Source organism: Colossoma macropomum, unplaced genomic scaffold, assembly GCF_904425465.1.
Source record: "Colossoma macropomum unplaced genomic scaffold, Colossoma_macropomum, whole genome shotgun sequence".
NCBI classification, from domain to species: domain Eukaryota; kingdom Metazoa; phylum Chordata; class Actinopteri; order Characiformes; family Serrasalmidae; genus Colossoma; species Colossoma macropomum.
In genome coordinates, this window is record NW_023494785.1 from 27,656,616 (window position 1) to 27,684,067 (window position 27,452).

At 38.9% G+C, this 27,452-nt stretch overlaps 1 protein-coding gene across 1 annotated transcript in view; it reads left to right on the forward strand.

The window, feature by feature from the left end:
* Positions 1-27,452, forward strand: part of LOC118820991 (microtubule-associated protein 4) — a 98,486-nt gene that overhangs the window by 5,906 nt on the left and 65,128 nt on the right. The window contains 2 exon segments of the mRNA XM_036589375.1: positions 13,982-14,160; positions 18,071-18,127. Of these exon segments, the coding sequence (XP_036445268.1) occupies positions 13,986-14,160; positions 18,071-18,127 (232 nt within the window). The 5' untranslated portion in view covers positions 13,982-13,985.

Consider the following 27,452-nt stretch of genomic DNA (forward strand, 5'->3'; position numbering starts at 1 on the left):
TCATTACTCTTTTTAAAAAACATGAGCATCTCGGACGTCTGTGAAGAGTATTTGGTAGTAGCTTGCTGCTAATCGGGGCAGTAGATACTGTGACATGAGGTGTGAAAACACCTGCAGAGGTGTTTTTGTTGTTTGTCAGTGAGTTTCAGCTTCTGGTCCTCTGCTTAGAGAGGTACGCAGACAGTCAGCTGTACACTGCCACAGCTCTCAGAAACATACATCTTATGAAGAATTTAAACTGGCTTTGGCCCACGCGCTGTCTGATGGGAAACGTTGTTTAGCTTGTTTATCAGTAGTTACAGCTAGTAGAAGCATTTATATCTACTCAGCAAAAAGCCTTTCAGAGTGAGGTACAGGCCTAATTGTTGAACCAGGAAACATTCATCATATCCCATTTTAAAAAGTTAATGCTGAATCGTGTTTTAAACCATAGGTAGCAAGTAAACAAGATATCGTTTTGCTTTTACTCCGAATTTGTTTTCATTGTGCATATTGGCCTAAACGGTTTGTGATTGGATGTTTTGGGTGTCAGACAAATAGCCCTTTACTATTGCAACTCTCAAAACCCACCTGGTCTGGCTTACAAGCCTGTATTTCAGCACAGTCTTAATAGCTTGCAGTGGAATAGGTTTCATTTTGTGTAGTATTTCCATGCTAATAATACTTTGTTCTTTGTGTTTAGTAGAAAAACTGATTTCTATTCACTTCTTCTGACTCTTTACTGCAGTTTTTACCACAGTTTTTAGTCACTTTGCTCAACTAGTTGACTGCTGCCCACAGCACCAGCTAGTGGATTTATTAGTTGACTAGTCTATGCAACCACTGGTAATAGTAATAGTAAATGCTATTATTAATTTTTTTGTAATGGTTTTATGTGATGAGTAAAAGCCACCACATGATATGACAAAACCTGGATATTTTAAAGCATAGATGTCATTGATGGTTCTCTAGAGTTAGAATTTGATGACAGGTCTTTCTTGAGTGAAAACTTCAACAACTTCACACATCAAAGGCTTCTGTCAGCTTTCCTATTTTTTCTTGCTTAGAAGCAGTTCCAGATGTAGCAATTGTGATGCATGAGCTATAGAAGTTGGCTCAGAAGAAGCTCTTGAAGTACAGGCATGGTAATCTGCCTTTCACCTTTTCTGCTCGCCTGCTTGCCTGTAGCAACAGTTGGATATCAGGACTTTGCTTTCAATCAGGGCTTCAGTGTACAGTTCTGCATCCACTGGGAAACAGCCAACATTGCCATTATCAAACAGTGCTGAGAGGAGTGTGGTGTGAGAGATGGGCTAGACAGAATATGGAGGGGAAATAGAGGATGCAGGGACTGGAGAGTGAAAGAGAGCAAAGAGAAAAGCCATAAACCAGTGGCTGCAGTCTGAAATCTTCTTTAATTTCATTTGCAGCCTGAGATTACATAACCATCCTGAGGAGTGACGTTTATACCATGTATTACGTACAACCAAACGAGCCTTAGTTTATTTTCCTTTAAATTGTATGAGTCCGTTTACCTGTTATTGGTGCGTGTGGTAGCAGTCAATCAAAGTCATTCTCTGTGGGGTGTGCGGCGTGCGTTCCACAGCGATGTGTTAAGCCTCACGCCCCAACAATGGAGCACAGTTTGCCATGCTGGCAGTCAAACAGGGAGCAAGCTTTTTCACTGTGAATGCTTACAAAATGCTCTGTGTGCCAGGGAGGAATGTGTGCCTTCATGGGGGGTGTTCATGTTTGCACTGCGCATATGGAGGTCCTCTGCGTTCGTGCGCATGCGTTTACACATAAGTCAAAATGAAGATCATAGATTCTGTGAGGTGCATATAGTAGGTGCTTGAGGATTGTGTTGGGGAATTCAGAATTTGACAACTTTCCCTGTTTCTCCTCCACACCCTGCAAAAACCAGACAAACCTGCTAAACAAGCAGGAAGAAAAAAGTCAGAGTCTTGTTTGATCTGATGATCCCTTTACCCAAATCCTGAGCTTAACCTTTAGAAACAGAGAATTATTACTTCTTTTTTTTGTTATGCTATTACAATGTGATGTGTGTGTAGTTACATATTTAATTACACCATTTAATTACGCAGTTTATTATACATTTATATTTTACATTCTGTCCTTTTTTTATCAGGTTTCAGTTATAATATCAAATCATAATAGTCATATTTATAAACACAAATGTGTTTTGTATTTGTGAACACAGTTCTGACAGAACAATTTTATTGAGGTACAAGTGAGAAATAGTTCATATACAATTTTAGCATTATTTAATATCACCAGTGATGGCAGACTTTTAAGGCTTAACTGTAGTAAGCAACACAAGAGAACTGGTCTCAAATCAGCAAAAATGGCACCTCTGCTGTGCAGAGGGAGCGAGGGGCACTGTCAGTATTAACTTCTAAATGGGGCTGCTACAGCTAAGCCTAATGAGCAGCAGCAAGGGCTGAATTACTGAAAACTATGTTCCTGAGAGGAGTAATTTGATCACACACGCACACACACAGAGTGAGAGAGAGAGAGGTTTGTTTTTATACAGTGTTGGGACGGGTATGTCAGTGTTTATCATATTGCATTATACTAATAATTGTTATTCAGTAACAACTTATAAACTAGTCACTCAAATGTAAACTGATGGTTTATTCACAGTTATAGTAATAAGTAGTAGTAGTAGTTGTAAACTGTATCTGTAGTAGTTTCTTGTCACAAAAATACTATGTATAGCTGTTTGATTAATGAGATTTGGTCACCGCTTTTTAAATAAGAGGCACTCATATTCTATTTATGTATGGCTCTGCTCAGCATAGAAAACTTTTACAGAATCATGTGTTTGAAATCTTGTGTTTGAAACCCATAGAATATTAGTATCATATGTATTTGCAACAAAATTGGTTTTATATTATTGAGAACAGTGATTCTAAGCTTAAGTTCGGTAACCAAAATTACAAGTTTTTGCTCCTTCAGTTTTGTGAAAAATGAAGCTTGGCTTTACAAAAAGCACTTCACCAGGTCAGGAGCATTTGTTGGTCTTGACAAGGTAGATTACTGTAACTTTTCTCTGGTGTTCCTTCAGAATCATGACATTTTTGTCCTGACACACATAGAAACACACATGCACACAAAGGGTGTCTCAGACAGTGGCGGCAATCTGTTAACAAGTCAGCCTGCAGCCTCAGATTGAAGTAAATGTAAGAAATAACTGGAACGCTCATTAGCATAAACCCAGCCTGCTAGCGAATAGGTACTTACATATCAAAGATGCACACGTCCACTTGGCCTGAGCGGCTGCCTCTTTAAATGGAGATGGCTGTGAGGGCCCCTCTCCTCCAAAAGCTTTTTGTTCTGCAGAGGACAAACACACTGACACACACACATGTACACACACACACACACACAAATGCAATCACTCAGTAAGTAGTAACGACTTGTCATTTTCAGCTATGTTTCTGCCCACTCAGCTCTGAGGATGCTTCTATCCCTCACTCCTAGCCCTTGGATCCATGACAGCTTTGACAGGCTCACAACAGAATAAAGAGCCAAGTTGGTGTCCCCTGTGCCAGATACAGCCGCATCGATCCACCAGAGTGGAGAGGACAGCAAACTGTCCCTTACAGCACACTCCGCAGCAGAACAGGAGTTAGACCTTACAATCTTCCAGTATTGTTTGTTAATCATTATTGAAGCATTGGCCTTTGCAATATTAACATCTCTGAAAACTGCAATATGCAAATGAGCCCACTAACCAATCACAGTGTTTTACTCTGCGTGCTGTGACCAATCAAGGAATTTATGTAATCCAACAAAAGTAAATTAGAATAATACAGGCCATGTTACATTATTGATGGAGATGGCACCAAACCAATATGGATCAGTCTGTGTCAGTAGAATGTGCTGGATTGGAGATGTTTAAATAGGTTAGTGTTTTTTAAAGAAAAGATATTGGATTGATATCAGCTGATACTGAAAGATTCAATATCAGTATTATGCCATCTGTAAATGTTGATTCATCAGTACATTTTTAATATTAGTATTGCAGTAGCAAATAGGGGAGATAATTTTGGCAAATTCTTTTGTCAACTCTAAAATAAGGATGCAATGCATGGAAATATTAATTATGAAACTGTTAGTTCCAGTTCTGGAGTAAATCTATTGTAAAATACTTGAATTCTGTATTAATGCACCAAGATATTTAAAAGTGTTGCTTGTATGGACCGTGAAGCTGATATGTGGGACCAGGCATAAGCATGAATATGAAGTAAACAGCACTAAACTGTATTAAAGACACCCAACATAAGAACACGGTTTTGTTTAAATGGAGACATTATAATAAACTAAACTATAATATGTTCATGATAATGCAACCGAAAACCAAAAATTGGACAAAATGACTGGAATACACTGTGATGAACCACCGAAGGTTCTGTATTATAAAGTTCTGAATTTATATTTACCACTCATTGCTTAAAAGATAGGTGTATGCGATGGGTATGAATGCTTTCAGTCAGTGTACCCTTAATAGCTCTTGAAAGCTGTCCACCACGTTCTTTGTATGATTTCATTTGTCAGTCATTTACATTCCTTATAGCAACATGTGAAAGCATAATCCCAACACTGGTCCATATTCCGGAGCCCTAGTGCACAGAATTAGATTGGGTTTGATTTGCAGCAGTATTTTTCAGTGTCGCTTAATCCATTTATCCTGAGGGGAAGAATGAATCCCTGTGAAAATGGAAGCCACGCCTTGTGTAGCCACATTTTAGTCTAGCAACCAAATGTTAAGTAAGGCGCTCTGAACTGTGCCTTTAGTGCAAAATCTGAGAAAGAAAAGAGCACAACCTTACAAAAGACTGCTCTGACTTCTCATTAGAGAGTAAGAAAGATATTTTTAGCTTTTACATATTTTTAGTAAAGTCACACCCACACTGGTTCATCTTTGGCATCCTAGAAACGTTTTGGGGTTGGTCAGCTTAAATCATTGCTGATATGTTGGCTACATGGGTCATTAACCATGAACTGGTTGTTTTCTCTGCATTTTCACACAGTGATTCACAGGCTGATTAACATTTTGATGCCTTCTTTCACATGTTATCACCTTCATTGTCACCTACTGAATATGCCTCAACATCTGATATATGCAGTATAAGTTTACAGTCTCTCCCCTGGCTCAACCACTCCCTTTGCTCTATATTACAAACATCTTTACTTTCACTTGTTGTAGTCGAGTCAGCGTTTTGGCCTAAACCAGCTTTTCTGCCTTAGGTACAATGCAAAGTGGACACATTTTATATAATATTCATTTGACTGAGTTGACTTTATTTGCATATTTTATGCTTCCACATTCATTGCTGCTTTCTCTGTTGCCTTTTGCATTCCAAAGTAGAGTCTCGCATTGCATGAGTGAATCCTTTAGTTATGCTGGGAACATCCACTGATTTTAGGCCGGTTTTATATTTTCACTCTCAGTGGTAAACTGGCATGGGGTTGAATCAAGAAGTCTCAGTCATCATAGGTTCCACAATGTAAGTCTGGATTCAGTACATTTTCACTGAGAAATCTAGGAGCAACCGGTGCTCACTGGTTGTCTGGACCACACACAAAGGAAGAGGGCCGTAAAGCCAACCTCATCACATCCATGTAGTTATTTGATTTGCTAGAACAAAATGTTTGGACTTTGCCTGACAGTCACTGGCTTAGTTTCGATTAGATGGGAAGTGTCCATCAAGGTTAATTATTTTACTCATTAACGGCAAGTTCAACATGCCCTAGTGCTTGCTGTGCCCCAAAGCATGATGGGACACATACCTTTCAGCCTTACGTAAACAGTGGCTGTTGCTCTTGCGCACGTTCTGCTGACATCAGGGAGTGTCACCACAGTGAAAGGCTTGGGGAAGGCTTTTACACTGAGAATACTGTTCAAAGGCATTTGTGCTGTCTGTTACTTCAGCCAGGGAGATTGTAAGGATAGGAACTGACCATCTGTTCATTTCATAATGTAACGTACGGTACTGTGCAGAAGTCTTAGGCATCTTGCTTAAAACCATGTATCTTTTGTATATCTTACTTGTATATCTCATGAGCTGGTTTGAAGAACAAGGTTTGATTACAGATTTCTCCTGGACGCCCCCAGCCTTTGCATGGATTTATTAAAATCCCTTGGCAGCACACCTGATTTAACATAAAGAAATATAGATTAGCGAAAACAGGTATTGGATGTTAACTGCAGATAGGTTATGGTTAAACAAACACATTGACATACATAAAATCACTACTTATTGAATGGATGTTACATATGTGTTGTGTGTGTATATAATATACACTGTGTCATCATGTATTTCGTCAATCAATGGCATTAAGTGGATGAAATTCAATCTTCAAAGTTATTTTTCAAAATTACATGAGCATCTATTTCAGTAATTTGTGTCAATCAATTGTAATTTTAATAGTTTTAATAGACTGCTGAAAAATAAGGCCTAATTAACGGAAACCCAGGAAGGCAATACATCTGCTATTTTGTCATTAGTAATACTGTCAAGACTCATGTCATTCAAGTAAAGTCAGTAAATGTAGCAGAGGCAGCTCTTTTCACAACTTAACTAAAAAACAAAAATTGTTGAACACACTCAAAAGGTCTTATTCGCCAACCGTTCTTAAGAAGAAATTTCTTCTTAAAACCCATTTATACAGTTTTCACGAAGATTCTGAGATTCGCCAATGTTTTCTTATTTGGGATTTGTTCTGAGGTAAGAACAGAATCTACACACACTCAAGAGCAAAAAGGTGTGAACAAATATGCAATTTTAGAACACGTCATGAATCATTTCTTAAGAACAAATTTAAGAAAAAGCTTAAGAAGATGTTGGTCAATGAGGCCCATTGTGTTTTGTTTAATATAAGTTCACTCAGTGCATTCAGTGAATTCCAACTTTGGGGTTTAGAGGGTTTCAGTGCATTGCTCTTCAAAATACATAGTTTAAAGAAACTCCACATAATGTAAATGTTCCTAGAACCATATTTCCAGGCCAAGAGGCATTAAGGAATCTTGATTTTGATTGTGTTTTTATATTGATGCAAGGTGTATTGCTATTGCAATATGTAGCAGTACAATTTTGAAACAGTATTATGTCTGAACCGTACCACTGTAGTTACTACCACACATGTGAGAACTGAGATGAGTTCTTTCATTTAAAATCTGTCTTTGGTGTTGGACAAGTGCACCTTCCCCTTTTTGTGGATTAAAGTCCATAAACAAACCCATCAAAAGTAGCACAAAGTAGCACCCATCAAAAGCGCTAAAGTGTCTGCAGTGAGTGAGGACAGTAATCCTGTGGAGCTCTTTGTAGCAATATGACAGTGAGTCACGTCTGAGTCACCACCCTAAACCTGGAACTTTGTCACCGAGGAATCCCAGGCATCTCTGACAGGGGTTCACATACACACTCTCTGTTCATCTTTGTGAAAGTCGCCCTGTTCAGTGAATGTACACTGCTTGGAAATACCCAGGAAGAGAGTTATCATGGCCTAGATATTATTAAATAGTTAGTTCTTAATGGTCTTACTGGATTGTGGATATATATAGGAAGATTTTCAGTTTTTTTTAGATGCTGAGGTCAAGATTTTATGTTTAGAAATATCTATAATTACTTTAGTATTTAGACTGGTTTGGCTTTTGAGCTTGGCCTTGCGCAGAGCGTTATCCCCTCCCCGTCCTCTCTGATAGGAAGCATTAGATGCTTAGCTTTGATCATTGACGGTGGTTTCCATGAAAGACAACAAATGAGAGACTGTCAGAAGGGACTGAGGGGTGTATCAGCAACAGAGTCTGCTTGCTGATGTTCTTGTTTATTTTACTTGTTTTTGATCTTTGTTATGCAGAAATATTGTTAGAGAGGAACTTTTCAAAATAATTGATTCAGTTCTTTTTTTCCAAAAACATTACATTTGCACATCTTGCATTAAAATTATGTGTAATAAAAAAAAATCTGAGGTTCCAAGTTGTTCACATTTTTACATGCTGAACCGTGATACAAACTGAACCAAGGACCAAACCGAACTGTGAAATAGCTGAACCGTTACACCTCTGCTTATTGGCATATTGTAGTATTTTGGACTTTGATAGGTTCAAGCTTATTCGTGATGTACAAAACTAAGCTAAATGTAGCACCTCACAGATCACTTTTTACAGAAGTACTGAAAAAGTCTGTGTTTTCAACTGGAAAATGTGAAATAGTTGTTATGGTAACACATCTGGCACAAATACCTATATATAAATCTATATAATTATAATATAATCATAATATAATCTTAGTAAGCCATCAAAACTAGTTTCAGTGGGTAAAACCTGCCTGTAATTTTCAGATGTCAAGATCATGAGTGAATAGGCCTTTGAGAAGCTAGAGTCTGAATTAGATAAAGCTTGCGTCAGCTATTTTGGCATCACCACATGTAAACAGAAGTGAGAAAAAGAATAAGGAAGAAGAGAGAACGCGGCCCATGTCATCTTTGTGGCTTTACATTGTGCTAAGTTGGAGGAAGGTGGAACTGAGATAGGGAAGCTGCTCAGTACTAAAGTGGACGATACAAATATTATTGTTGAATTAGCGCTTAAATCAGATTAAACTTTGACGACAGAAGTGATTCCACAGTGCAGAAAGTCTCATCTTGCAACTTGTATTTACCGTCTTCACTCCAGATCCTGATGCTGTCATTGGGAACTGTGAGGTGGAGCTGCTCAAGGCCTGCCCACGTTGAGCTCACTAAATTATAGGTTTCCCATGCTAAAATAAATGCTATTGAGCTAGCCATAAGCACTTTTTACTGCCACAAGTGTGCAGCTGACAGGGCAACTTTCCCCCAAGGACAACAGTGAAGTCATTATTGATGAGAGAGATGGACAGAAAATCGGCCAGAGGCCTAAACAAGTCAACGGCTCAGTCAACTGTAGTTAAATGACTGTTATTTGTGATGTCAGCATTTTTTGTCCAAGTGGCGTTATCTGCTGGTGCAAGTGAAGAAAAGTGACTCCATGTGTCTGACACAGGTCCTGTCATGGGTTCTTTTTTTAGATGGTTGGTGAATGGGTGGTGGAGCCAACTTCAGTATATGTAGAACACCAGAATAACTGTAGATGTACACTTTATTCTGCTGTGCACTTCCTAGTTAAACACTGCAGCTGCAAGGAAAGTATCATGGGAATCGTTCTATAGAAAAGCCAGAGTCGTTTGCTGTGCCGATGTGGTAGACTTCATCTGTTTGAAGTAAACATTTGTGGTTCTTGGCAATCAAGTCAACTATCTGCAGCTGTGTCAGATGCCATGAAGTGCTTCCTTGCTTTTCATTTCTAACTGATCCACGTTCAGCTCTTTTTTTTCCACAGCTGGGAGTCACCGCTGTCACAAACTGATTTTAGATTCTCAGACCAGTCGGAAATACTACTGCTGGTTATTCCAGCCAAGTTTCTGCTTGATTGTTGACTTTTGCTGACACACCCTCCAGGCTCCAGCCTACAGCATGTGTAGAATTCAATCACAGCTTATGTACAAAAGATTAGCATGAGCAACTTACCTGTGTGTGTCTGTGACTGGCCTGTGTATGTGTGTATGTGTCTGTTTGTTTACACACATCAGTGCTCTGTTGTAATGCTGCAGATTAAAGAGGTTTAGCTCCGTCGATGGCCTTGTCACAGCCAAAGGACACATACAATGACTAATGTCGACAGCAACAGTATTAGCTCCAAAGGTTTTAGTCGGCCATGTCAAATCAAACAGTGCAGCAAAAAGCCATGGTTTCCCCCAGTTTCCTTCCTTTGTTGAAACATAATGGCTTCCGATATGCCTCACCACATTTTATGAGGATAACTGTATGAGCCAAAATAACTGAGCCCACTCATGACCTGCAGCAGGAGCCATGAGCTGGATTCTGTAAAATTTACTGTACCTTGAAAAAGGCAACGACCACCCTTTATGTATTTAATATCCGGTCATAACAGGCATTAAGTACAAGATATTCATCCTGAAGTGTTTACACATTATACAGAAGCCTCAGCAGCTAAAAATAGTAAATATATTTAGTGTGTCCACACTTTGACTTTTATATAGCTTCTGTTGTTTTTGGTAGATTTACTTTCAGTTTTTTAAAGAAATCTCCAGGGATATTTTTCCACACCTCATTTTCATTGGTTGGTTGCATTTTCTCCGTTCAACATTATTGAAGTCCAGGCTCTGGGGTGGTCAGTCCATTGTTCTGAGAACACCAGCAGCTTCTTTGTTTGATTTGTAAATTTTCTTCCTTGCTTCTTTATTTCTTTTTTTCTTCTTGACAGCTGCACATGCTTTCAGACTCATAGTGTTGTTGTCTTCTCACAGTGGAAAGATGGACAGAAATAACTGTAGATGAAGAAAGAGGGAAGCATGATTTTTTCTTAAAGATGAAAGTTTAAAGTACTGTTTATCTGGTGGCGACATTTTTGGTCCACCAGGTCTTGAACAGTTGTTAGTTGTCCTGTTTTCTCTGTATCTCTTCATCATCACAGCTCCAGTTTTGGGAACTTTTTTCCCCACTTACTCTCGTTTCCATATTCATTTACATGTTCTTTTTCTCTTCTGTGGGGATTGTCATATATCTAACCTTTTCAGAAATATCCTATAATCAAATGAAATGATTAATTTGTGCTTAATGGACATTTTGACTGGACATTTAATAAAGAAAGGGTGGTCTCTGACGTGTGCACGGTACTGTATATATTAGTCAACCTCTTTAGATACAGAGACTTTAAATTCTGAATCTCAGGCATGTTTAGGAGAGAGTGTTTACCCTGAGTTTGGTCATTATATAGCCTAAATCTGACGTCACACTCCACTTACCTGCATAATGTGGGGTTGGCTGCACATGTTTCCTTGTGTATTGTGCATAGTTAGGATCAAACTCGCGATTGCCTGATGATGGGGCCGACGTTTAGGGATTTCAGTTATGTTCAATGTATGGGTCAGACCTGCTGTACCAGCACTCCTCTTCCCAGCTGGCCTTTAGCTGCTTAATCGTTGCTGAGTTTGTGAGTGACAGTTGGCAGACTATAATGCTCGTTCGCAGACACTGGGATGTAACACACAGTGCCCAGGATTTCATTCTCACGTGCTGAAATTTGGCCTGGACTGGGCCTGCACCTAGTGAAGAGCCAGTTGAGTGAGAGGTCAAAATAAATGTTGGCTACTTAAGCAGAATAGTATGTGCGTCGACCAAAACCATTTCCAGCATAACTGGTCACAAGGTCTGCAGAGTTCTGGAAAGAAACAGGTTCACAGGCTTAAAGATGACCTTTTTAAATGTGTTATTATTACTAAATTTAGCAGTAAGCTAGATGTTTAGGAGGCCTGCGTTCAACATTGTAGAACTATGTGCGCCACTAATCTGACCATCTGCTGTAATAGCTTTTACTTTGCATAGTGCAGCTCTGCAACGGTCTCCTTTTTGTTTTTCAGTTTTATTGCTATGTTTCGAAAGGTAGGTGTCATAAACATCCAGTGCATTAGTAGCTCAAAAGCAAACCAGGACCTTCTTTTTATGATCAGTATTTGCAAGTCTGAAGGTCCCTGTCTTCCTAAACAGTATCAGATGTTTACTGAAAGGCTAACAAGAGATCTTAGATGTTTGCTTTGTTTCTCTTGTACAGGTCTTCATAAATAATCATGTCAGTGATTCTTATACTGTTCCATGTAGTCTAAAAATTCACTTGACATTTTCCGATTGGCAAATAAGATTTTTGCCATAAAGTTTTGGAAGGTATTCAGAAATTTCTGTTTGGGTCATCAAAACGTTCATCTGTACCGCAGGAATGGTTATGGAACAGGAATATAAACAAAGGTGCATTTAGCCTGCAGGTAGATGCTAATGGAAACATTTATGTAGAGTAAATGAGAGTACAAATTATGTAATTGCAGGAGCTTTAAAACAGGTGTGTTCTGAGTTAAACAAGTGATTATGATCCTATTTATTATGTTGTACAGAAACTCGTTTTCTGCAAAGGCAGTGCTACCCCCTCCACCTCACTGGGAATGAGTGGGTCAGTGAAAGATTTGTTTAGCCTCAAAATAGATTAATCAGTGTCCACTGAGACATGGGATTTTGTGTGGCATAGATTTTATAATTAACTTCAAGAAGTTACATTAACTGCACACTTTCATCTCTGGAAGATGCTTACATTTCCATTATTTTGGTCTGAACTTTTTACATTGTATTTTGTCATTTAACTCAGGCTTTTGTCCAAAGCATCGTACACTAGCACCCTGCAATCCACATGTAGAGTATCAAGCAGACGCACACAATTGAAGGTTCTGAGCCAAAGCTGAGTTCTCTACCAGTTATAAACCAGGGTATGTGTAGTGCAATTCTTTAGATTCTCCTGACTGACTAAAGTAAGTTGTTCACTTGTTTGTACTGTTGCTTTAACAAATGCTAGCCTTTGGATACAAAGCTCCAGAGATTTGGAACCGAACTGTCCCATCTGCCGAGATTGGTAAACGTATCATTTAGCCTACCTTGGTAGTCTGTTGTTTACTGAGATTGATGGTTTTGGATGTTTAGCCAAGGCTAAATGGAAGGCTTAGGTTCGCTGTATTCAGAAACAGGTCTGTAGTCTTATTTGCGTGGTACATTATGAAGCGGAGGGTGTAATTGTGCAGCAGGCTGTTCAGGTCTCTGATAGTCTCAACCGTCTGTCAGATAAAAATGTCAGAACAGGTAAGCATTCTCAAAAAGGGAAGTTTAAATGTCGGCTATGCGTCTGTTTCTGCTCAGGAGCAAGAGAGGGAGAGAGAGAGAGAGAGGGAGAGAGATGTGTGAGATTTATAAAATTGGACTGTGTGTGCTTGCACGGCATGTATGCTCATCCCTGCAACCTTAATCCTCCCTCTGATGCACCACTGGCACATGTTAGACTAATCTCTCGGACTGAGAAAATCAGGGGAAGCCGGGTGGGGTTGGGGCGGGTGGGAGCTGGGAGGAAAGGATAGAAAAGGAAAGAGAAAAATAGAAAGAGAAGATATGAATTGCTAGAAATTGAAGGCAGATTGCCTTTACCTGTTTGCTGTAATATTTGTGTTGTGTTTATAGCACTAGTCTGCCTCACATGGAGGCCTCACTGTGTGAGGCTTTGACAGTTAGTGTTCCTGGTTGTGCCCTCCCACACTGCCCTCTAGTGGAAGTGAATCACAAAAAATACTTTTTTTATGAACAATTAATAATAATAATAATAATAATAGTAATAATTTATATTATTATTATTATTATTATTATTATTAAGGAAGTTGTCTGGTAATGTTAGTAGTAATTTAACAGGAGAAAATCAGTGCATTTGTCAAAGGCAGCATTCCACCTCTCCTCTCCCTAGTCTCATGTACAAGTGCTGTTGAAAGCGGCAGTGAGATAATATCTAATAGGGTTGTTCTCGCAAAACTACCTCAGAAAATAAAGATTAAGCATTGAAAAATCATCTTAAAACCTTACTGTGTTGCAGTAATGAAAATTAGATCACTTAAATTGGAAGATGTTACTAAACATCTATTTAGTCATTAGTCATTTAGTATTTCTTTGTATCCCACTGTTTGTCATGTATGTGAGAATAACTTGATAAAGTTAGCACCTTTATTAGGCACATAGACATCTACTCATCACATGAGGAGGGATTCCAGCATTTTACTAACATAATTTTAGTAGATGTGAAAGCAGACAGAAATACATTTCTCTCTTGTGGTAGCCTAATAAGCATAATAAGGCTGATAAAGTGATGTTCTTTTCTATCAGGAAAGAAACGTCACTGTCGAGCTGCCTGTTTTGCACATCTCTGATGAAACATGACGCTGCATTGATGCACCAGATGTCAAGTGCTGTCTTTTGCTGTAATTACTATAATATTGTGATGTGATGAAGCGTACAAATGTATTGGTTCCTGTATCTCTGTCATCCCTTTGCTAATGCGTCCTGTGTCCGCCAGCAGAACGATGGCTGACCTGAGTCTTAGCGATGCTCTGACTGACAGCGTGCCCCCGGCCGCTGAGGAGAACATGGTGGAGAGGGACTTTGTTTCTGCGCTGGAAGCTGAGCCCTTCGATGACCAGGTTGGGGAGACAGTGGGCAAGACAGACTACGTCCCACTGCTAGACAATGACGGAAAGGGTGAGTTGCACACAGTTATGGCAAACGCAGTTCTGTGTGAAGAGGACTGATGGGGTTGAAAAAATGGGGTTGTAATGATTCACAAAAATCAAAATTAGATTTGATGCGATATGGTGGTGCCTCGATTCGATACGTTTTTCAATACAGCAAAAATAAGGAGTCACTGAATTAGAGAGGCATAATAATATTGGAATCATATCAATATTGACAGATATTTACTTTCGAAATTGACATTTGATGACATTTATTGTACCATTTAGGTGACATTTGGCTACTACAGTAGAACATTTGCATTTTATTATTTTTGTTCATTTCAGCACAGAAATAAATGTTAAGTGTCTCCATAATACTCATCCAAGTAAGCCTAATCCCAGTATCTACGTTTTATAAATGTTTATATATCAGCAACAGCATCTGCAGATATGTGTATGAAAATACCAGATGTCAACATCAACCTACAACTCCCATATCTGTGCATCCCTACTGAAACCCTGCATTATGTGAATGTTTCAAATTTTCAGTTTCTTCAATGTCATTCAACAGCATAAACGTACAGTATTTCATGTGCAGTATTTTATAATGAATATATTGTTCACTACCTGTGCATATTGAATTGTGAGGTTCATATTGAATGATACAATAAAATGATACAATAAAAAAAAACACTCCTAGATGCTCCACCCTGACACTACTGTATTTGTAGAGTCTTAGTCTTTGTAAGTTTCTACTGACAGTCATATCGGTAAAGCAACGTTTAACTAGAAGTATTGGAGTATGTTTCATTTTAGATAATATAAAATTATACTGACTGATGTCTGTTATCTGAATTGTTTGCTCCTTAAAATTCATATCTGTGACAACATTTTCATAGCAGTTGGGTCCTAAAGCACATTCATTTATCTTGCATGCTATTTGACCACAGTGGTCAGTAAAACACATTTCTGATCATGTTGACAAATTACCAAAGGTTCACAGATGAGTTTAGTCATACTGCTGGTCGTGTTGCCATAGCTGCATTTTATGGTAGATATCCAGTTTCAGCTTTTTTCTCTCATTTGAGGTAAGCAGGGCTGCATTCCACCACACAGGTTTATTTGTCAGGCGATCATCATATGCTCTCCATGCTCTCTCTCATACGCTCAACTCTCATACTCGACTCATACTCAGAGTCGAATGGAAATGCTATCTCCTTTCTCTGTAGATAACTGGCTAACGCACCCGATAGAATAACGTTGTTGCAGATAATTGGACAATGAGGTATAGCCTTTTAGAAACAGTTAGCAGTTCAGCAGGGGGGCAAATGGCAGCTGACACTTGAGCTTGAAAAACTAATATCTGTCTAGAGAGCAAGAACATACAGTACCCATATTATTTTCCAGATGTGATCTGTGAAGCTTTGAAACGAACCATTCAAAGCTCACAGTCAGGGGTCAAGAGGATGACAGTCAAGTATTACTCATAACAGTCAATCAGTAATGACTCTGATTTTTCAAGGAGATTTTTGTGACCTTGTCATAGATATGAAATAACACACTATATAATTCTCACAATATTGTGCTTTTGTGTTCATTCCACAGCACACATTCTGTAGTAGGGGTGGAAGTCTCAAGGTCTCATACTTCAGTGTGATCTCTTTAGGATGCTGAGATGCAATTATGAAACAATTCTTGATGCATTTTGATGCATTTTTGATTTCTATAGCCTACATTATGATTATTTTCTGTGTTTATCATTAACAAGTAGTGTTAGCTTAGTTGAATTTGAATGTAGCCTTTACTTTGCACTTGTTAGTCTAAAGGAGAAATACAAAAGAGATTCAGTTTTTTTATTTGATCTGTTTACTTTTCATCAGAACTGTTGAGTAGTGATAAAATATTTTCTTGGAGAAAAAAGACAAAGGGTTGAGAACCCCTGCCGCAGACCGCTGTAAGATAATACAGTAAAATAGTTGTCCAAACATAAAGCATTATTTGTCATATAATCATAAACATACATGTATATAGCTGTGTTTAATGTAGCAACTTCCATCCTTTTTTGTTAGCTTGACTTTTTATTGGCCTAATTTTGTCCCCAAATTGTGTCCCTAAAGCAGCGTGGCATTTAGCGAACACCATGTAGCAAAATACAGTGAAATAAATATGACAGCTAATGAAAACAACATGAATAAAAACAGAAACTGTGCAAACTGTAAAGTTCGTGATCGGTCAATCACAAAAAAATGTATTTTCTGTTTTGTTCACAGTACACATTTACCAGTAGGACTAACAAGCTTGAATCAACTGCTTAGTCACAAGTCAGAAAGCTGCCGAAAATTAATTAACGTATCGTTCTCATTTACAAATAATTTGTACTGAAGAAAATAACTGATTTAACCATTTGTCCTTGGATGCCTGTGGAACTTGCTTAAAGTTTCATTCAACAGTTAAAAACGCTGTATGTGTGAACGTGTACAAGCTGTTGCAGTCACGCTGCCGCATCACTCATGGTACACTGAGGGAGTCAGTGTGAAACAAGCCATGGTTGGATTCTGAGTCATATTATCAATCTGGAACATGTTTCACCAGTTTAGTCTGTATGTACAGTTTTATCCAAATGTATGAACACCCTCGGTCACATGACATGTTTTGTTGATTTTATAAGTGAAAATTAACGCATCCTCTAGAAGGAACAAAAATCTGCACTGCAGATTTTAGTGCACAGTTTTTATGTATTTGCTGAGTTTGGAAAATAAAACTTAAAATGTAAAATATTGTGTAACCTTTGCCACATTTTATAGGTTTTTTTTTTTTAGCCTATTTGTTAAATTCAGCAAATAAAAAGTAATTGTGCATTAAATGTGCAGAAGTGTGTTCTCTTTTAAAGGATGTGTTCTCTTGTGTCTTTTGACCAGGGGCATCAAAACTTTTGCATACAAACATTTTCTAAACCACTTATCCTTCCGGGTCATGGGCGGTGCTGGAGGCTATCCTGGCAGTCATAGGGTGGAAGGCAGGAAACACCCTGGACAGGTCGCCAGTCCATCCCAATGAAAAACATGTATCTCCATTTCTTGCGATTTTTAATTTTCTGCATCATTTGAGCTCAGCAGCTGTCCTTCACATTGTTTGAAAGTTCATGAAGATTGAAGCAACAGAAATGCTCCAAAATTGCTTAGGAAAAAATCTCTTTCCATTTACTTACATTGAAAGTAACTGCCCTCTCCTGTGAAGTTACTACTTTGGAGATGCTTGTTTTTCTTTGGACAGCAATGATGTATGCATATGTAATTAGGATTTTGTAAGCACTGTTTTAAATAGGATTTTATTTACAGATTTTATAAATGGGCTTAATAGGGTTTTGAAAGGCTGCGGGCTGACTTTGGGTGATGATGCTTTAAGTGATGCCTGAGATTGAATCCATGTTTTTAAACAGTGTTGACAGATCTGTCATGAACATTCTCTGCTTCTTGATTGGTTCAAGTCCAGAATGACTCCAGATTGTTGCAGTGATGATTGGGCACAGGGCTGCAACAGACTGTTGTGTTTGTGTCCAGACGTGAGCTCCATTTGCTCTAACAGTGTCACTGCTGTGCTTCAGTGTTCGTTTAGATAGCAGTGATGGGTAATAGCTCTGACATTTTGCATATCTCTGTGAAACAGCCTGGAGGAGAAGCCTCTCCTTCTATTTCCATGTAGCCCTGAGTGCTATATCTTGCAGTATGCTTATTTGGCTATGTCATTGTCCTCTGTGAATCTGCTGTGGTAGACCTATATGAGTACTGAGCAAAGTTAAACGGGAATATGATGTGTTAAGCTAGTGCTGGGTTCGATTGTGTTCCATTCAGAGGCTGTTGAGTAACTGCCGGGCCTTTAGTGATGCACTATTGTATGTATGTGTGTGTGTTTGTGTGTGTCTGTGTATGTGCAAGCAGAAACAGATGCAGTGTTGGAGAATGGACAGCAGGATGCCCAAGGGGCACAAACACCTGGTAAGAGGTATCCCATAATGTCCCTGGATACTCTTGTTGTTATCACACACCATTTTTATCATTTTTCCTTCAGATTTTTTTTCTCCATACATTGTTATCCTTTGTTTTAGGAATGTAACTGTCAATTCGTAGTTATTGCTGTCTACAGTTAAAAGCTACCTCTACTGACAAAATTAAGTTTTTGTTGACTGTTGTTTGTAGCTACTCAGTGTCTTCTTTGGTTATCACTGCAGTAATGTAGTTCATTGATTGAAACCCTTTTAGGAAATAAGAATCAATACTGAAAAGTTAGACTAGCTAAACAACCAGTCTAATACCATGAAGCTTATCCTAATTACTGGAAGTTACAGTTAAATTCTCAAAACGTAGGGCAGGTAAATATATAGCCATAGTGGCACGTCTTTCAGATGGCTGGTAATGTGCTGGAGTTAAAGCCAGTTGAAGTATATGCTGGAAAGTGAGTGTCTCTCATTATACCTGGTAGGGCTGCACGATAAATTATATTTTTAATGCCATCACGCTATGAGTCTCCACATTGTTAAGGGCTGCGATGACAGAACAGATGAGATTACACGTGAGCAGTGTCAGAGTCACATGATTACACCAGTGGAACAGAGCTTTAGCAGGTCAACAAGTGCTTCCTTGCACTGTGCTTGAACAAGGAGAGTGAGTAACTTAACCATTCAGCTAGATGGCTAATTATGAAACACACCTGCACAATTCAACTATTCCATCTTGAACTACTAGCCTGTAAAAATACTTCAAATGTGATTATTCTTTTCACGCATTCATGTAACCTTCATAGAAAAAGCTGTTTTTGTTGACTTCACGTGCACAAACTTTATATGCACAAAATATGTGCTTGCAGTTCTGAAGTAAGAAGCTATTAGTATTTAATTATTTTTATTATTTTTAAAACTGAGTAGTATTTTGTAATCTTGTGTTTATTTAAAACAAGAGGTAAAAAAAACTTTAATCAAGACTAATCATTAATTATTGCTTGTCATATTGTCATTGTAATAACCAACAACTTTATTGAACACCACATTTTTTGTCCGTATCGTGCAGCCCTGCTACTTGGTCTTCATCTATTACTCTAAATGGAGGAGGTCAATGTATTGAATTTGATTTAGTCTCTAGGGGTCAGTGCCTTTTTAACTGATACAGATAATAAATACTTTGTTGGCAGTTCTACCTCAAGAACAGTGTCATATTCTTGCCTCTTCTGCCCTGTTCATAGACATGACTCAAACCATTACCACAACGGAGGTTACTTCCATGGCTCTATCAGGGAAGAAACATATTTCAGCTAGATATTACTTCCTGCTAACTAATCACATAACCCCCAGAACATTTAGCCACTCATAAACAGTGCTTTACATAGTAACTGGAACCACTGGTAAAGATGAGTGGAAAAGAGAGTGAAATTTTTTTTTTATTGTGAAAAATGAGAGAAATCGAAGCCTTCAGCAATGCAAAATTATTCAGAGAGTTCATTGTGACATATGGTACGTTTTGTCGGTCGTTTATGTTCTCTGTTCGGAGCTATGTGTCCGATTAGATTCTGTCTCAGATTGTCCACATTACCTTGTGGTTCTTGTCTGGGTTGTGTTCTGGGAATGAATTAGGTGAGGGCTCAATCAGTATTGTTTTAAAAAGATGTTTAATGAGTCAACAAGAAACTGTATACTCTGTACTTCACTGGTATACTTTCTACATTTCTTGTCAATGTGCCTGGAGTTAAATAATTGCTCCCGGCCTTTTAATGATTTCAGTTTATGTGCAAAAGCGGGACAGTAGAAAATCGATCACCCTCATTTAGAGTAGTCTGAGATAGCTTAATATTTTGGCTTGTTCAAATTAGGCTAATTCGTATGTATTATCGGCTTACGAAGAATTGCTGGATTTGTGTGTTTATTTATTTAAATTCTGCCTTTTGGCCATAACGACGTGTTATGTCTCACTGTTTTTAGCAGTTTAGTTTGCCACTCTTTCAGTTTGGCTCATTAGCTGTTGTCACATTATCTTGGTCAACTGTATGTTTAAGCATTATTTCTATTATTTCCCATACTGTCTTGTTTTATGTTTTGTAGTTTTTGTTTTTCCTCATCCTTTATCTGAAGCAGGATTTGTTTGCATGCTAAGCAAGATAGAACTCTACAAATCGTTGCTCATGAGTTTTTAGCACTTGCCCTGTCAAAGCTTTTTGCTCAGCCTGAGTTGGCTTTTTCTAAATTGACCACAGCTTCTGTATATTCTGCCTTCTGATGCGTGCAAGAATAGTGTAGCTGCCCCTACAACCAGAGTCAAATCTGGCATACAGGAGCAAAAAGCTTTGGACAGGGTGAGTCAGAAGATTCAGCGTTGCATGATGAGGTCCGCTGTGCCAGCATGACTGCCCTGCCACGGCTTGTGGCATGTTATTAGGAGGAGCCCCTTGCTCGCCTGGGCCTGCCGTGTCCGTCTGCATGCTGAGGTCAGTCTACGAGGCAGCACAGCGTAGCACAGTAGCAGTCTGGTTCTGCCACACTCTGTGAAAGACCACCTGCCCTCTCCTCCCTGCAGGCTTCAGATCCGCTTCTAATTCTAGATGTTCAGATATTATGCAAGTCAAGTCGGCCTTCAGAATCAGTCAGTTACAGTCATGCCAAAATGCTGTGCTCTATTGTGTTTTACAGTCAGTCACCTTGTGGTGGTGCTGTTGTACACTTTACTTTTTGCCGCATAGACTCAGGATGAGTTTTCTTGTTTTTTCGAGCAGAGATTCCATTTATCATTATCAGAGCCCACCCTTTGCCAGGCTTGTAGTATCTAGGGCAGGGAATTTAGAGCGCTCTGTAAGCTGCTCACAAGAGGATGATGGCCCAGGAGCTGTGCCTTTGAGCTGTGTTGCTGCATGGTTTTTAGGGGGGATGGGGTAGTGCTGGGTGATATTGACAAAATTCAGTATCACAAGATTATGTCAATGCAGTCAGATGATATGTCAGTTCATAAAATTATGCTTACATTGTGCTAAAAGAATGTCCTGCAAATTACTTTGAGTGGACTGTTGTGTTCTGTTTTCGTATACAAAAGGGAACTGAACACAGTACGGCAAATGTGAACCAGAGAAGATTTTTGGAAAGTAATCTTGCAATTTATTTAATTTTTATGTGCTTTAAACTGCTCTTTCATTCTGTGCTTTCAGTCTGTCTGAATCTGAAGCGGCAGACAATTGTAATATGATGCAGTTAACTGTTAGGTCCTCGATACCTAAACAAGAATTTAAAAAACTAAAAACAAACTGCTTGGCAACATGGATGCTGCTATTTATCAATAGTGCCTCATTTTAAAGTGATTTGAAGTACAGTAAAAGGTGAGCAATATGACTGTTTTATTATTCTGATTAATTTTGTTAATTGTGTTACTTTAACTACATTTTTATGAGCACATTATGAATATTGTGCATACTTAAAAAAGACTGACCAACTGCATGTTTCATCAAAAAGATGTGTAAGTAGTCCTGTTTAATTAATAAAAATCAATGTACCCAGAGTTTTTAATGGTAGTTTTTGAATGCGGCACTACTAGTGCATTGTGTTTGCATGTCAGAATAGTTTTATGATATATTTTTGCCACATTACCCACCCCTAGTACAATGATCCTTTTATTCATTTAAAATAATGCACTGCCATACATTTTGGCCTCCTGCGTTATTGAGATTTGAACTTGCGACAATAAGACAAAACCATTTGGGAGCTTCTTCCAAACTTCTTTTTAATAAAACGTGTTGGTGGTCAGTGTAGGTCTTTGTTTTAGAAATACTAATGATAACCACAATCAGAAAAGCTTATTATGCTGTGGTATATAATGACAATGATATCATATAATCCTATCGCTCACCCCAAATTATTGTGGACATAATGCATCTTATCTAAAAGTGTTTCTAAAACTGAAAATTAGTATCGCAGTACCAATACTGATATCACCCAGCACTGGGGTTAGGGTCGGTGTTTCTGTTGCGCTGCCACGCATGTTGCATGTGGGGATGCATGGGGGCCGGAAAGGAATGAAGGGCGGGAAGGGGATTTGATTGGATTGATTGACACGCCTGATCCTGTTGTGATCGAGTACTAACCAGCACTTTTATTCTCTTCCCATTGCCCGCTCTCACTGGACCCTCTGCCCCTCAACACTTTTCATCACACTCTCCCTGCTGCCTACTTTTCTTTCTTTATTCTCCATTCTTTTATGTTCATTCTCTTTCTTATTCTCTCACCTCTGATCAATGAATCACCGTTCACTTTGCTCCGTTTCACTTTTGATTCATTCATCACCATCTTCTGCCTCCCTTCTCCTTCCTCTTGTTTCCAATGCCACCTCTCTGCCCTCCTCTACTTTCTCGCCCCATTATGTCCTCCAGAGGATTAGCTTTGCTGCTGCTGTCAATGGCTTAGACCTGCATCCGCCTCCCAGCGCCTCCTTTCCTGCCTTCACCACACAAAGCATCAGCCACTCCACCATCCGACTGCTCGCCAGCAGCTGCACCGCAGCAGAGGACTGTTAGGAACCCTGTGGGATACCCACTACCTATCCCCTCTTTCCAGCCTCAACCCTGCTGGACTGGGTCTGCCCCAAGGGCTTCGTTTACTGGGGGAAGAGCCAAGTAGCATTCATAGCAAGTCACCACCTGGACACCACACAACAAACTCAGCGCATTCCACACAAAAACAAAAGACACAGGCCTAGTGATGGAACTTTGTGAAAATTTCCTGTTGTTTTATCAGTGGTCACAATCTTTTTTTTCAGTAGGATTGCAGTATTGGTAAAATAGGCTGAAAATGGTTTAAAAAGCACTAATAAACAATTGCATAATTTCACCAGAGGTTTAACAATAGTGCTTTTAATAAACATCATTCTATTTCTTTCTAACAACAAAAAATCAACTGCAAAAGAATAGAACGATTCTTGTCACCTCATTTTACTTGACTGCCTATTGAAATCCAAAGAAGGCGAGATTTTGCAGAGAGAGAACAGAGAAAATGTCAGCTAAAAAAACAAATATTTCTCTTTCATTATAGATCTAAGTCTTAGGGACATGCATGAGTACTCGGTTAACCTTTCAGGGTGCCATTTTAAAACTGAAATGTGTTAAAAACTGTGTTTTTAATTTCTCATTGTTTAACAAATTTCTTTTATTAACTCTTGCATTATCAAATTTATCCAAAATGTACATCCCTATTAAGTATCCGCTGCTAAAAACGTTAGTAATTACAAATTGTTACATTGTCTACTCTGCCTGCACTGAATAATCTAACCCTTCATCGAGTTACTGTAGCCTTTCAGATTTCCCCACCTCAACCTCACACTGGATTTCAAGATGGCTGTTGAGTGAAGTGCACGTATACCATCAAGCCAGTAAACGTCTTATCCCTAATGCGTCCCAACATACATCTTTCAGCCATACCTTCATCACAGTGCTAATCTCAAATTAATGAGTTAAAAGCCCACAAACATTCTTTTAGCAAAGTGACTTCAGATACATTGTTTGTCACCAGAGGATGTGGGTCCAAACAGACCCTAGCTACTGAGTCTCTTTAGGACAGAGCACTGGGCAAGTCATGTGGAATGGGATTTTTCCAGGGCATTGTAGCTCACAGTAAGATGTGATATGTCTGGTAATGACAGACTACTGTCACACACGACCGTCGCCGCATGTGTCCTCCTGTGCCCCGGCCTGCAGGACACTCCGTGCACACTAATTATCCAAACGGTGCGTGGGCCGAGTGCATTCATTCAGCCCTCTCTTTGGCTAATTTGGCTAATTAAATTTTCTCAGCAACGCCCTGCCCCCCATACACATACATATTTACACGGCCTTTTAATTTCTAAACTAAATGGCCAACTGAAAACATGTAGCACATTATCACGGCAGTTGTTTGGGCTTGAAAAGGAATACTTCAGCAGTTCTCACCCTAATCTTCTCCATCTGCAGCATATATTTGATTACCACAAATGACAGTTTCCCTGCACTTAATAAATAATAGTTGTCAAATTTTGATGTTCTAGAGCAGATTTTCTTCTTTTTTTTGTCCGTTTCCTTTTCTCACTAACGGCTTCTTGACAGCTACACATCCTTTGTGTCCATAGTGTTGAGTCGTTTTCCCACAGTGGAGGGATGGACAGAAACACCTGTGGATTTTTTTATTTCTGAAGCAAGAGTGGAGCTTGATTTTCTCTCAAAGATGATACTTTTAAGTACTGTTGTCTACCAGGTTTTACACAGTTGTTAGAGTCCCATTTTCTCTGTAGCTTATAATTTGTTGAACTCCAGTTTAGCCATTTTAGATGAACATGAGAAAGAAATGTGTAAGGCAGCTGAGGTTTGTTTGGGTAGTTGCTTGTGTGAATGTTGGAGCCTGTTTGAAGGGGAACATAATGTCATTGATTTAAGTTTTGTTGGGTGGACACAGCTGTAACTGGTTGGTTTTAAGACTGGAAATATGGAAGAGTAGAAGTGTCAGTAGAGCGCAAAAGTAAAGAGTGGATAGATGAAATACTGAGGCTTTTGTATAATTTGTTTTGAATATATATTTCCTGCTGTTTTCCTGACACTGAAGAATGGCTAACTTGGCAGTTTTGACTAGAAATTGAATAAAAAAAGCGTGATCTCTTCATTTTGCACAGCATTGTACAGTAAAAGCCAATAGAAAAGTGTTTCAGCACCTGCCTGTTGGCTTCTGTTATAAGTGAGCCTCAAGTCAGCAGGTTCTCTGTTCTTTTGTAAGTATGGGGAAACGTGTCAGTTATCATCTGTGGTAAGCAACTATATACTAAATGCTGGAGTCTTCCTTTTATTACTTAGAATAAACAGTGAAAACCAATTTAAACAATACACTGACTGACTAATAAATGCAGTTTCTCCTGCACCCACACACAGATGTACCTCCCTCTCTGCTAATGTCTGAACATCTCAAGCCTCACTGGATTGCAGAGGCATCAACTACTCTAATCAGACACACACCAAATAACACTGCCAGCCCTGCTTCTTGTCAGTGCCCTGTCTCAGCAGCTTTTACATAACCGCTGCTTCCAGGCTGTTTGTCTAACACTGCAGTCAGATTGCTTTTAGATTTAATGTGTTGTTTTCTATCGGTATGCAAGACGACTTTCTGTCCCTACTTTTTCTGTGGTTTTAGATGCTTGACCCTGTTCACTGTTGTTTCGTCTGACAAACACCTTGCATATCAGTTTTACTGTTGAAAAGACTCAGTGTGAAATAAATTTTGGCTCCTGCTCTATTTATCACAGTAACCAGCTTCCCTGTTAACAGCTTGTTTGTATTTTTACATGTTTTAAATGAGGTGTTTTGTGTAATTGTTTTTAACTTCAGTGCTTGAGCTCGCTGCACTGCACAGTTTCATGTTTTCTCTGCATTTCAGCACCTGATTGTGCTCATGATGAGCTGATAATTAACTATTGTCTTAACTCAGCTTTGTTAGTGGGGGAAAAAGTGTGTTTTGCCATCAAGGCCTCCAGAAATAGAGCTGAAAACCCAGCCTAACATATTCACTGTGTTTAATTTATAACACTGTTTCTTGACATTCTGTCAACTTAGCAAGAGTTTCTTAAATTATTTATTCAGAATTTACATTCTGCACATTTTGAACATGTTAGGGTAATAGTTGGAGGGTAATAGTTGTAGGCAAGGCACTGGGGTTTCCTAGTTCAGTTTATTTTGAATTTTACTGTAAAATTCAAATTTTATATGAGTTTTACAATGCTACGCCCAGCACCTGCAGCTGTAGTGTGTCTACTCTGAACAATGCCTTTTCTAATCTTTCTGCACCAAACCAATAAAGTCTTACCAACTGGTTACTGACTGTCTAAAACCTGCTATTCTGTTCTTCTTGGCCACCTAAAATTTGCTGGGACTACATCAGTTTACATAGGCTATCCATTAAAGCCCCAGGGAAATATGTTTTTTCTTCTAAGTAGGTTAATCTTGCTCTTGTGGGCACATAAAAATCCATGTAGAAAGTCTTATGTCCTCTAAATAACTTTCCAAAGTCCAGTAAATGGTCACTGTATTTCTTGTCAGTGTAAACCGAGTGATCCTAATCTTGGGCAGCGCAGTGCCCTCATCCATCATAAGGCTAATGTGGCTTATGCCGCCCGTACGCTCATAACAAAACGGTGTTCCCCCAGTCTTTCTCTGTTCAGTCAGAAACACTGAACAAGCAAAAGCTGACAACCAAGCAGAAGTTAACCTAGCACACGTAACTGAGCTATCAAGCTACCTGTCTGCCTTTCGTCCGTTTATTCATTAGTTTGTCCTACCGGCTATGCCAGTGTTCCCTGTATGCACATTCAGCAGTAAAGTGAAGAAGAACTTTACCTAGGTTGCCATATTAAAGTTAGATAAGGTTTTTAGTGACCTGTGACACATTGGGACTTACAAAACTGCCTACATATGTAGAGCCTGTTTAGTTCAGCACGTGGGGCTTATAAGGCCAGGAGTGTTGAACTTAGGGATGCCAATCAGCTGATGGTTCATCAGAGAGATCTAAACAGCAGTTTTAAGCTGTGTTTATTATATTTCTGTCTTGTTTTTTGTTTTCTTTTTTATTTAAGGTTTGCTGGATGTTTGATATAACACTAAATTTTAGTACCATACAAATACTTTTAATATTCTGCACTGTGTTGGGACTTTTGTCGGTTTTCTTGTCCTATTGAAGTACAGAGAACAAGCTGCCGCACCACTTATACTCTGACCAGAAACATCTCTTCGAGAGCAGTTAGTCCTTGTGAAAATATTGCAGTGCCATCTTTTGAACACGCTGCACTTTTCAACTCTCTTTTGAAAGGCTTGCTTTCAAATGAGAAACTACTCTCTCCTGAAGCTTCTGCCGCATTTAGAAACAGCTCAAGGATTAAAACAGCCGTTGTCGTCCCTTTGATTCAGTCTTAGAAATGTATCCAGATTTTCTGCAAGCTCACCAGTGGTGGTGTTGTGGCATAAACTTCAGGAAGCTTTTCTTCATGCTGTTGTTCAGGATTCTTTATAGTGCCTAGCTTTGAATTGCAGTTCACAAAACCAGTTGCAATTTCTGCCTAGAGAATCACATTTTAAAGGTCACACATTGAACACCACACAAATAAAGAACAAAAAATGTTTTGCTTTGTTTTTTGGTAGTAAAACTATGTACACTGAACATGATGCAATTTTTTTAATGTTTATGCACCACAAAAAACACAGACACCATTGAAAACATTGAACTATACTTTCAGGGGACAAATGAAATTATATTGCATTTTTGGCATCTAAAATAAATGTTTTTTTTAA